This window comes from Echinococcus granulosus (genome assembly GCF_000524195.1).
Source record: "Echinococcus granulosus chromosome Unknown EG_S00011, whole genome shotgun sequence".
NCBI lineage: Eukaryota > Metazoa > Platyhelminthes > Cestoda > Cyclophyllidea > Taeniidae > Echinococcus > Echinococcus granulosus.
The window spans coordinates 2069-15225 of NW_020170391.1; the positions used below are offsets into that span (position 1 = coordinate 2069).

The window sequence follows — 13157 nt, forward strand, 5'->3', positions numbered from 1 at the left end:
CTTAGAGTTATTTTGACTTAAATGAAAATTAAAGACGCTCACTTTTACTTAGAGCAAAATGCACAACAGTTTTTCGCAAAAAATGTAAGCGATCCGCGAGAAGGTACCAGTGCTACCTAAGTACATTGATATGTGCGTAGATGGATGGGTGGATTGATGAAGGTATGGACATAGGGAGATAAATAGACAGGGCATTAATACGCTTCGTAGACTATACGGACGCACAAACAGTGCTCCATGGTATGAAAGTGCTTTCTCGGTAAGAAGTGAGGCGGACAAAAGCCAGTACTTTACTGGTTTGACAGAGAGCTTACCTCTTCTCCAGCTAAATAATAAACCAATCAGGCATGTTTTAACTTAGCATGCATAATCCAATTCATTAGCTTTCGCTATTTTGCATACTACTGGTATGCGAACTGTGCCCAAATTAGATTGGAGTAAATTACTAAAGCACAGTAGTATTTGGGTAAGGCTTACACACCTAAAGATGCCTTACACGATTCCACCTTAAGCACATCTCATTGTCATTCAAATAGCTTAATAGCTGAATGTGAAGTGTTGTGCTGCCGTTGAAACAGTTGGATTTTGGAAAAAATAGTAATGATAATAACCTTCACTATTTTAAGCAAATTTCATGCAAATGAGATGCAAAGTCCACATTTCCTATAAGCAGGTGTGTGGGACCAACAAAATAGAGCAAAGAGCAGTAAAATAAATAGTATGCCTTTCCTATCGTGTACTACAGAATACCAAAGCACAGTATCGCATCTGGGTTTATTTATCTGGTCTACATCCTAAGTTGCTTCCATTTCTGCACTTGCTTTCAGGGTTTTGTAATTTTTTGGCTTGTTTTGCAGTAAGATGTAATAAGTGGTACTTTTAGAAGCTGCCCGACTGCGAAAGAATTGTACTAAAGAGAATACAAAGGCAAAATTCCACAAACCTATCAGTCGTTCAACTAGTGTGAATACTACAGCTGTTTACGAGAATGTGATTTGTAGAGTACTTGGATTTTGACAATTTGACTAAGAATAATCAGACCAGGTTATCTGATATCCTGCAATCCCTAAACAGGGATTATGTGTCTGGAATATGATTATTCACTGGTTAATTGACATGTGGTAAAAATGGGATTCGCATACCATGATGCCAGTGAAGTGAAAACAGCTGGTCCAGCAATACGTCAATTTGACTTCCAACTGACTGACACATTGCAGTCACAAGTCAGGTCGGCTCAATAGCTCATTGACGTGGTTGTGGGTTAGTCGCCGATTGACAAGTAGTTAGGGTGTCCAAGAAGTAACAATGCCAACATGCTTACTGCAGCTCATACACTAAGTTAGGCGAATGCAGAAACAGGCAGCCATTGTTAGCACAGACACACTTAAGAAGAATGAATGCCCAGGTCACTCTTATTTTGATTTCATCCCCACTTTCAATAACTTGATGAAGGTGGTACAGCAATTTGAATAGTCTCTACTGAATAGTTGTCACCCAGGAGAAACAACTGCTACAAGGCAAATTCGCAGTCAGTCTCATCGTCACTGACGTGAAGTAAATTAGTAATTAATGCTGTGGTTTATGAAGTCACAACAAGAGATTATTAAAACCAAGACCTGGTGAAAACAATGTGGATGAAGGAAGGCTTAAGTTACGATGAATCTTTCGAAAAACGCTTGGCTTTGTTTTAAGAGTGTTGTCTCTAATTTTGGTTGCCTTACAAGTCTTTCGCAACATATACTACGTTGAGTTGCATCAACTGAAGTCCTAAAGTACAGCATCTACTTGCAAATTTGATCTTTTTATTAACACACCTTATGATACCTTTCGCGACTGCTCTGATTATTTCAAATCATTCACTCATGCTACTCGTTTCTTGTCAATGGCAAGTATCCAAACGAACAAGTGATATGACAGGAGGTAAGGCGTGCGATTCGGTAGCACATTCACTGCAACTGCGACTGCAAATCAGTTTCGAGTCACACGCAAGTAGGACAGTACCAAGAGTCGATGGAAATTGGCTGCATTACACCCAGCCTCCAAAGAATGAGGAACCAGCTGCAGTGACCACCATATGGAGTAAAATATGGCCAGCCTATCACTATCACACTGGTTCAATAAATGCAGTGGTTCTTGCTTGCAGTTGCACCAGTTTAAAGCCTTAACCGTTAGATGATGGATTATGATGCAAGCCTTTTAAAGACGACCATTTGTGAATCATTGATGCTAATGATGGCTGCCATATCGTGGTTCTGCTCTTAGCTCACTATCACCACTACTTGTAATGCAAAGTGGTAAGGGTTTGTATAGCTCGAACCAAGTGTAAATGCAATCATCCGCATTACTTTTAAATCTGATGTAGATAAATTGCCTTTCATTCAAGATCTGCTATGTGGCAGATATCAGAGGAGTGCGAATTAGGCGATTTAGCCATAGTGTATACAATAAATGAGTATTTGGGAAAGGGCAGCTCCTATTGTCGGTATTAAACCCTAAATTCGTCTGTGATTCATCAAGTGGCGAAGACCAAAATCAATCAGCACAAGAATGCGGCCTACGCAATTCGTCACGGCCTACTTCCGAGAAGAAGCAGCGGACAAATATTTGAGTAAGATAGGTAGACATAAAAGAGAGCTACAAATCCGCAACCTCATGAAGTGCAATGTAAACGCATGTAATGTATGGCACTTAATGCATGTCACAGTGATATTATATCGTCTACGTTTAGCTGCTAGCATTGTGACCTCGTGTCAAGCAGCAGATTATCTAGCCGTCACCCCGGCTAAGCTTAAGTACTTTATAGACCACCATGGTCAGTTCATGACAAGTCAGTATATATCAGTTCTGGTTGCCTAATCCCTCTGGACGGATGAGGTGGCGGAGGAGTAAGAGATAAGTAGTGCAATTAATTAAGGAAGTGATGCACACCGAGGTGGACGATACTACGGTGCATATTTTGCCCCATGTTCTCTAGAATATCTTTCGATTGCGACATATTTACATCTACATGCGATGCACAATTCATGTGTCCACTCACTGTTCCTCAGTCCAAAAGTCGAATTATTTCAATGTGGTAATTCCCTCCTAAACACCCAACTAGGAAATCAATTTCGATGCAACACAACAATATTCTGTCTATTTTTCACTTTATAACTGGTCAATTCTGCCCTCCCTTCAAAAAGTGTGTTGGTGATTCGATTCCTTTATTTAAATTGGATGGATATGATGCCGAGCCGTGTGAGTCTCTAGGGCAGTTATGTCTACCTTTGCACTTTTCATTTGTTTTTAGAGCAAATATACCTATAGTTGCAGTCCTCTTTTCAGTAATTACAAAAATGCATAAGGCAGGCTCAATCTGATGCATTAAACAAAGATACTCCAAACAAATGTGCTTTAATGCACAATGGAAATAATCGCATTTGAGCATATTGGCTAAAAGAACAGTTTAGACTCGATAAATAAACCCAGACGAGATACTGTGCTTCGGTATTTCGTAGCACAATTTAGAAAAGGCATAACTATTTATTTTACTGCTTTTTGCTTTATCAAGTTAGTCTTACACATCCGCTAATAGGTAATGTGGACTTTGCATCTGATTTGCGCAAGATCTACGTAAAATATCGAAGGTTATTATTATTCCTATTTTTACCAAAATGCAACTGTTTTAACAGCAGCACAACACTTCACATTCGGTTACTAAGCCATTTTTGAGCTGACAGGTGGATCAGTCGTATATCAGTGAGATGTGCCTAAGGTGGAATCATATAAGGCATTTTTAGTCGTTTAACTCTATTTAAACACTACTATGCTTTGATAATTTACTCCAGCCTAAATAGAGTGCACTTTGCGTACAGCTTTTATTCGAGTTATATGAAAAATTCTGTAAGCCATAAAACACGATTATGCATGCTAAGTTAAAACACGCCTTATTGGTTTATTTTTTAATGGGGTAAGAGGTAAAGTCTCCATCAAGCCGGCAAAATAATAGCCTGTGTCCGCCTCACCTCCTGCCGAGAAAGCACTTCCAAAGCCGATAGCATGCACCACGGAGCTTTGTTTGTACGCCTGTATAGTCTACGCGGCTCATTAATGCCTTGCAGATTCGGAAGCCTAAATTTCACTTTGAATACATACTTCCCTCTTTCCATTAATCCATCTATGAACATATCAGTGCACGCAGGTAGCGGTGGTACCTTCCATAGTGCTTCCATAGAGCAGTGCTCCATTGGTAGTGCAGCAGACGTTGCAGGGAAGGGGTGTCTACAAATGCCCGTAAATGAGCTTCGGAGACTAAGGACGAACAAATTATTTCCTGCTCAGTCTATGCTGAAGGCGATGGGTGTGGTGTAGAGGACCTTTTGTTAGATGTCTTGACGAAAAGTAGGGCGTCTTGTAGACAATGCTATCTATTAATATGAAAATTGCATGGCTCTCCTGGAGCCTCCTTAACCAAATACCCCACACGAACAAATCAGAAACAAGGGTAAAATAACACATTATTATTATGATGTGTTATTATTATCACATCATTATTAACACATCACATTATGTGTTATTATTATCATTATGTCTTGGTCAGGGTGGAGTCGTTATCCAGGTCACCCTTAATTCACTTGGAGATCACGGCGTAACGGACCCACTTTAACAGCTCACACCACTTGATAAGGTTTCGTTGATGGTTCTTGATGCACCGCATTTGCCAATTTGATCTTACAGTAGCCAGTAGAGATCCAATCAAGCCACCAAGGCTCTAAATGGATTTCACTTAACGTAATCATTGGCGCATTTATAATGACGACCTAAACTAATGTTTGCAGAGCTGCAACAGATTCTAAGGTGGCTGTCAGATCCTCCCTATGGAATCGCAAAGGATCCACAAACATAAGTTTATATTGTCATTATAAATGCACAGGTGATTACATCAAGAGAGATGGATTACCTTGCAAAACTGCTTTCAGAGCTTTGGCGGCCAGTGAGTCTCCACCGGCTACCATCGTACAGTATGTCCAATGCATCAATTCATTGCCTTTCAGTCAACTTATTTTAAATGGCGTTATAAAACATGGATGGAGGCGAAGCGAAAATGCTCCCTACCTAAGCACACAGACACGCCCACAGACCAAGCAGCGGCAGTGGCATGAGTATACATGAGGGGTGGCCCCAAATCACATTCCATGTTTGATCAATCAATGCAGGCCTGCCACACGCATGGATGGAGATCTGGTGGTTATCTTTCATTCGAGCCCAAAGGTTGCAAAGTAGGCATCTGCCTTATGAGCAGATTACAAAAGGGGTTTCGCCCTGATATTTGTGGCTAAGTGGATTGCTCTGCATCCATCGATGAGATCTGCATTAGCCTTTTGCGATTGTGCTGGCTTGCATTGAGTTGCCCTTACAAAGTCGTTGTGATTAGAGATAATCGGATGATTTGGCAAAGATCATCTACGACGAAGAAGTTTGCTCAAAGGCTGTAAATAAATAAATAAATAACTTGAATAACTTCGCTTAGCTGTTGAACCCAGACACCGCCACCGCCTACCAGATTAGACGAACGTTGGACGTTTTAGCATGAGAGGTACCGGCCTACTGAATTGAAAGTGCACTAAAAAACCGGATATACACACATAAGTATTGGCTTATATAGAGATAAAGATGACCAAATGTGGCCACTGGCGAGCGAACTTGAGCTACCAGATCTCCACTCATGCATGTGGTTGGCTGGTGTCGACCGACTAACCCACTGGCCACCTCTCATGTATTGAGCGTTTGAGTGGGGTTCACAGCCAGCCCTTCTGTATGCTCCTGCTGCTGAATCTGAGGACAAGGATTTCTCTTCTTCCAGTGTCAGACCCACACTTTAAGTGGCAGATCCACAGTTATAAATTCTTAAGAACTTTCCGTTAGTATTGACACACACAAATGCCAATACTACCAAGTGTTCTGGGTAAATAAGTTCATTTATGAAACGGGCTCAGGGAAACTGGAAATTCCATAATGCATAATTTGCTTCAGTCAATGCAACTTTTACACAATAAATGCAGCGTTGAATGATTGCCACAAAGAGAAGTGGTGCTGTACGATTACAGCTCAAACGGAAACTAAGTCAATTGCATCCGACTTTGTGGTGAAGTTGTTTTAGAGTAGGTGGATATTATTTGCTTCAAGCTAATAATCTGGGCCAATGCAATGCCCAGATAGGCAATAGATACACTTTATTCTGATCAGAAATATGTGTTAAGTTTGTATTCCCACTGGGGTACGCATGGTCTCAGTTGCTTCCTTCTTATCTCTTTTACATGAGGCAATTAGTTGAATGAACTCACTCTTTAGGCAAGTCGTGGGACAGTTTGCCTATATCTAACGTCTATCGTAGACATATGTCCAGCATCTCACAGGTGCACATTATTTTTTGCTGGGCGACTGACACCTCTACAGCTGCAGTAGGTAAGTCCAATTCAGGCCGGATATTGTCCAACGCGCGTGGAGAGGGAATGGGATGAGTGTGTGGACGCATAATCAGTGAAGGCAGTTGTGGTTGACATGAGGAGGGTGGGTTGATAGATTTGAGGTGGTGTTATTGCAATAGTAAGCATTATTAACGAGTTGGAAAAGTGCCAAGGAGTTGATGTAGCGTGTGTGGGAGCACAAGTGTACCACGTCTATGGCTCTTATACTGACCAAATTTTAGCTGTCATTGTCGGCATTGACCAATCACCTGTGTGCTAATAATAATAACCAAAGTGTTCTCTAACTTGAGTGGCTTGAGTGGCGTCTGAGGCAAGATAGATGCATGGAAGATGGGTTGTAAAGAATTAAACTAGAATATTTGTAAATGCCGAATGGAAGCATGAAAATAAAAATGCCTTGTATTAGGCTCAACACATCAAGGCTGATCTTGGAAATCGTAATTTTGCCGACCAAACAAGTTAACTTTTGAGTCCTTTTAATTAGTGCTACTATTGTCAGGATATTACAGACAAAATTTCCACATTCCTAAGGCAAATTGAGTGAAAATGACTAGAAACTGGTACGAAATTGTTTTTCTTATAAGAGGTGATGACAGGGGGAAATGGAGAGTGGAGACCTCTCTTTCGCACCACCGTAATTAGAACCACTTGGTTTCTCAGATCATTCGGCTAAGTAAGCGCATATAAAGATTGGCTAACCTCTGAGCAGACTAAATGCCAATAACTGTAATACCAAATGATTTCTCTGGATGTCCTATTTACAAAACTGTAGATTTTTCATTAAAAGCAAGCGCTATTGACAGACTTTCAAAAAAATAAAAAAATAACTATTATGCCAGTACTCTTGATTATGATGTGCAGTTTTATAAAGTTAAGGACGTTGCTCACCAACTCCATTTCCTGGTGGCTTTTATTGTGTTACATTTTAGGAGCGTACATTGAGCTGCTCACTGCTAGGCAGCCATTAATGCTCGTTCCGACGCAATTGTACGGCTAAGAAACCTTCATGCGTTGGATAAAGTTCCCATTTGCGCATTATTTTTACCTAGGAGGGATTTAAAGGGCTGTCACGACTGTCAAATCTGCTCTAACTTCCACATCCTAAAAAATGCTATTTGTTTGCATGGCAGTAGTCCTTGCTTCAACTTTTGCGAAATTTAGTGCCGATTACCTATTAATTCATTTATGTAGAGTATTTCGGCTAAAAAGCCTGCGCTTTTCTAACAAAACATTTTTTTCACATGCATCTATTTTGCAGACAATGCATCCATCAACAGTTGTGCGGCATCTCCATGACGCATAATTCCTTACTGACAAATGAGGAAATATATCATTCATATCTAGTTTTATTAATCAACATTTAACTAAAATGGCACAAAATAAATTCACTACCCTGAAGTTGTAAAGTAGACAGCATTAGGAACCTGCTCACATCTAGCACAATTCCTCCCCCATACACTGCCGTTGCCGACTTTAGCTGTAGGCGAACCCACCACTGTCACTAATACCTTCTCCAAAGTCAGGAATGTCAGAGGCATCTATCTACCTAAATGATAGCTCAAGATAACAGGAAGTGCATGGCATGTGAATTTGCACTTCAAATGGAATGCACTCATAGTTGTTATAACAAGCCCTCAAAACCAACTTAAACCTCAATTTAACCTCGACCCTAAATAGTCCGCGTACTTTAATATAGACACTAAATAGACGCATGGCTCTCCTGATCATGCCAATTTGACATGCATGGAACATTCCCACCTGTGATACGTCCATGTTTACTGCTCAGTGTACGATAATGGAATATGCATTGGGTGAGGAGACAGGCCACAAACGCCCATCACTGATTTAAAGTTCGCGAAACACTTAGCCAAAAAGTAACTGGAAAATCAGCTGGAATTGTTAATTTTGCAATGGGTTTGCTTCTGAAAAAAGGTTGCACACGCGTGTACATACATAACTAGCTATTGCATATCAACGGATGACACTCAGCAATTCTTACCTCTGGTGGAACATACAGGTTAATTGCCCCATCGTAAAGGAAAACACAGCGAATTCCTGCTATCCACTGCCACCATTGTCATTATACTCGGATAGAGGGTGTAACATTTCTGCCATTAAATGGACGTCTTTTTCTCATTTAATATTATAAAATTAACTTAACATTCGTATCACATTGCTTACCATTTACTCTGTTTTGCTTCATTTCTCTTCACCTAGCACTGGCCCTCCACTTCCACTATAAATTTGACCACGACTGTAGTCAGTAGCTACACAACCCTTCCATTTGTTTACACCTCACTCAGCATTATTGCTCTAGTGGTTTTTTCACAGGCCCACAATATTGATGTAGTTGTGGCAAGCCCCACTCTCTGTGCTTCCTTAAATACGTGTTTTATTTTCGAGTCAGGGCAATCGCCGTGAACAAATTTATTGTTTAGGTAGGCATTGTGCTTGATGCAAGGGTCCTCTGTCAAGTTCATGCAAGTCAGTTAACATAACTATGTTCAATCGCAACTTCCGATTGATTCATATGTTGGAATTTCTCAAAACCTGAAGGAAATGGGATGCACACGGTACTGCTACTGCTCTAGTCTAGATCACTGAAGATTTTCTTCTTCTTTGTCTCCTCGTTTCTCCATCTTCATTCTGCAGTCAGCATAACCTTTATCTGCAGAAGTTGTTTCTTTTCACTGGTACAGAAGGAGCGGGTAATGTGGTCTCGTGGTACGTAATTGGTCATTTTTTAAGGTGAGAAGATGAGAAAATACTGTAATTCACACGATAACTAAACTCAAAGCGGCCAATGGATGAGGGGGTAATCGGTCCACCAATGCATACCAAGCACATGCATGAATGGAGATCTTGCGATCGACCTTCTCTCACCAATACCCAAATTTGGCCATTGCTATCACTTGATAGGACATCAATTTTGCTGGTAAACTTCGTCTTCCACTCCTCTATAGGTTTCAGCCGATTACACCTTAAATCGAAATATCTCTCCTTTTGTGATGAGGGTGGTGAAGACTGCGCCCTACGGCCGCCAGGCAAGCGCCGCCTTTTGAGAAGCGGTTTCTGCCGCCTCAACAGCAGATCTGTAGCAATGCCGACAGTGTAACTTGAGGTGACTGATAAGTCTTAGTGGAAATTCGAGAGTGTCAATAATCGGCGAAAGTAAAATCTTGTAAAGCAAACTCGAAGCAGATAAGTCATTACGATCTCAAAGGCCACTTATTTAATCATTAAGCCAAGCAAGGTCAAATGAATTTGTGGCAATGATTTATCCATCCATGCCAAGATTTTTTTTGTAATAAAATGTCTATCATATATTACAAATGAAATTCTCGAGGCCTTTCGATTATTGACAGCCAAAATGTGATTTTCTGGCTATGAATGGTCTTCATCGAACTAACCGTCGATGCCTGAGCGCGATGATTCCGATAACTCAGGCCAACACAAAACAACGCAAACATTTAAAGCAGCTGATCGATGCTAGGTGATCTGCCCATTAGTGCAGGCAAATCACATGCACTAATGGGGATCTGGTGTAAATTGTCACTCACCAGTGTCCATACTTCTCTACCCTCATCTCTATATAAGCCGGCATATCTGCTTAGATTGGTCTCTACTTTACATCCGAACAATTGTTCTGTTCGTGGATAGCTAGTAAAATATTTAGAACTATATTGCTTATTAATGACATGAATAGGCCAGACCCACAGATTTGCCTCTGATTTTGCTCGGTAATAATGACATGATTAAGCTAAAAGCATAGATATGCCTCGGATAAAAAATTGTCATTTTTTGATTTGCTCTTCGATAATTGTGATCTATCCTCGGTAACATTAAAATGAATTACCTAAATGGATTAAATTGCCACCAGATAATACCAGACCTTCAGATTTCCTCTAAATGACTTACAAACGTCTCCGGCTTTAATAGAATAAAAGAAAATTTTTGCTTTTTGAATTTTTTATTCAAATAGCAATCAAACTTTACCTCATTTCTCGGTATTATCAAATTAACCAGGTTAAAGGAATTTCCTATTCTCATACACACAAACTTGAGATATGCTTTAAACTGTTTTAGCACTCCTCTTGGAACTATTTACATGAAAAATCATACTTCATTAAAATGTCCGAGACTCTTGAATAATTTGGCTCTCTTCTTGGTAATAGTAACGTGACAAGTCGAAGCCTTGAAATACCGCCGACGTACAAACAAAATTGTGATTTACTCATGAACATTCCAGCTTACATCTTGGTGACATTGACTCGTCAATGTTAAAATGAATGATTTGCCTATTTATTAAATACAACCCTAAGATGTGAAAGTGAATTATTTAGTACTCTTGTCCGCAATATTCAGCTTACAAATCAAAACGCATTGAAACGCCATCGAATTACACACTACTTTGCGATAGGGCCTGAATAAGTTAACTCTCTTCTCCGTAATTGTGATTTGTCTTGGTTAAGTTCAGCGTTTTGCCTCAGACTTTTACGAGATGGTGAGATTTGCTTGCAAATAATTTGGATTTGTATTTGATAAAACTAGCATGACCAAAGCAAATTTATTAATCTTGCCCTTAATTATGCACGAACTTATGGTTTTCTTGTGAATAAGTTTGTACCTTTCTAGTTGGTACTCATTAGCCCATGCTAAATCTTTTGCTTTTACTCCGGTTAGCTCTGGAATTTCTCAGCTATTCCCTCCGTAGCATCAACTAGACGAAGATCAACTTATCGGTCTGATGCCGATATTTTACCCTACCTTGTGATTTCGTCGGAAAACGTTTTGGCTTTGCTTTTGAAAAGATTGACTAAACTGGGATGAATTTATTGCCAGCTCTATAATTTCTGGTACATATATATACTCTTCTCTCAGTGATATTGAGTCGACAAAGACAGTCACATCATTTGTGAATTGTATGGAACCACCTATTCGTATTTTAAGGCGTTCACTTGTTACTCAGAAGTTATACAAATACATATATGTATATATATTCATACCAAACCATCCTTCCACAAATACATTATAATGCGTTTTTAAGAAATCTTATTATGAGAGAATTTTTCTGAATGAAACATTGCATCGATGGCTAAATAGTCAGAATTGGGATGGGGAGTCACTCCATTTTAGGGTACTTTCTTCAGGTATATATATGTGTAGTGCTATCAGCAAAATTGTTTGAGCAAAATAAAAGTAATTAGGCCCCCACCATTGAGGGCACCCTTGACACATTCTTGAAAATTAAACAGAGTACCATAGGCAATAAAGTGCAAATTAAGTTAAAATCGTTAAACAACTTCCAAAACACAGTAGTGCATGATGTACTCGCATAATAATTCTACGTCTGAAGTCGGTAAAATTCAGTGGATTAATCAACACGAGGGAATTACCTTTCTATGTAGTGTCATCAAATTATTGGTATATACATTAAAGTTGTGTCATTGGTAATATTGCCTAGCCTCAAGCAAACTTTGGAATTCCCTTCGAAGAACGTTCATCTCCAAAGCACTCACGTATTTTGGAGTCGAATCGCCGGTAAAATGTCCCAAACTGTGGTAAACTAGAAAAATCCCCTATGGCAAAAGCTCGTTACTGACTTATTCCCGTGAGTTTATGTTAAGGCATTAATAATAATGTCTAGAATAAGAAAATGAATTCTGATTTTGGAATCGTCTTGAATAACTAAACACTTGTTGGTATTGCTGCAATCGCTCCTAAGCATTTTAGCCCTGTTTACGTTAGTACTGGCCAAAGAATAGGCATTATACCAAATTGAATGCAAATATAAGACTCTCCCTTGTATAACTCAGCTCTGATTCCAGTAATTCTGACTAGGTTAGTCTCAATTCCTCGTAAGCCTGTGAATTTAAATGTAGATGCAAAATTTTCTTTTAAAGTAATATTGTTTACGGTAAAGGTAGCTAGACTTGATCCGATGCACTGGTTTAAGGCCAACAAAATACAAATTTAAAATATTTTCATAAATAGTTTGGCTCCGTTTAGGCTAGTTTTGCTTGAACTAAGCTCATTTCAACGAAGCATGACTAACTAAATGCCAGTTTAAAATTTCTTATTAAAAATTTAGCTCTTTTATCGGCCAAATCAAGTGAACTTTCGTAATACACTCTTGCATAATATAGCTCTGTTTACGGCAGTACTGGATAGACTACGTAGAATGCATCGATGAAGTGCTGATTTAAATGCAAGCTTAGGATAAGACGCAGTTCTGGCTTGACTATGCTTATTTTTCGGCATAATGTCAGATTGAATGTCAATTTAAGATTCTATCATGAACAGTTTGGCTCTGCTTACAGTAATCTCATCAACGCTAGGCTCAATGTGACAAAACATGCCGAATTGACTGCCAAATTAAAATTTGTTTTTTAGTATTTTTGATCCTTTTCGAAACTACAGCCTGGAATATGCTCATTTTAATGATCACACGATAAATTTAACCTTAATTTAGGAAAATGAATTAAAATTTCGAAGACTACTTTAAAACTTAATGCCAATATTACGAAATATAAATTACGAAACACTCCTTCCAACTAAATCACTCTATATCAAATGCTATTTTTTAGTTTTACACGAAAATGCTCGTCGTAGTCTCCTAATTTCTCTTAACAACTCGCTAGGAATAGGACTAAATGATAAAAATATAACCAAGTGTTGAGGAAGGGATCG

At 39.3% G+C, this 13157-nt stretch overlaps 1 protein-coding gene across 1 annotated transcript; it reads left to right on the forward strand. All coding sequences in view use genetic code 11, as the record gives it.

Annotated features, from left to right (window-relative positions):
• Positions 1-6377: 6377 nt before the first annotated feature.
• On the forward strand, positions 6378-9582 carry EGR_02385 (hypothetical protein; the record flags this gene model as incomplete). Its single annotated transcript, XM_024491634.1, has 2 exons — positions 6378-6444; positions 9431-9582. 2 exons carry the CDS (start codon positions 6378-6380, stop codon positions 9580-9582), a joined length of 219 nt encoding a protein of 72 aa, XP_024353785.1.
• Positions 9583-13157: the final 3575 nt, after the last annotated feature.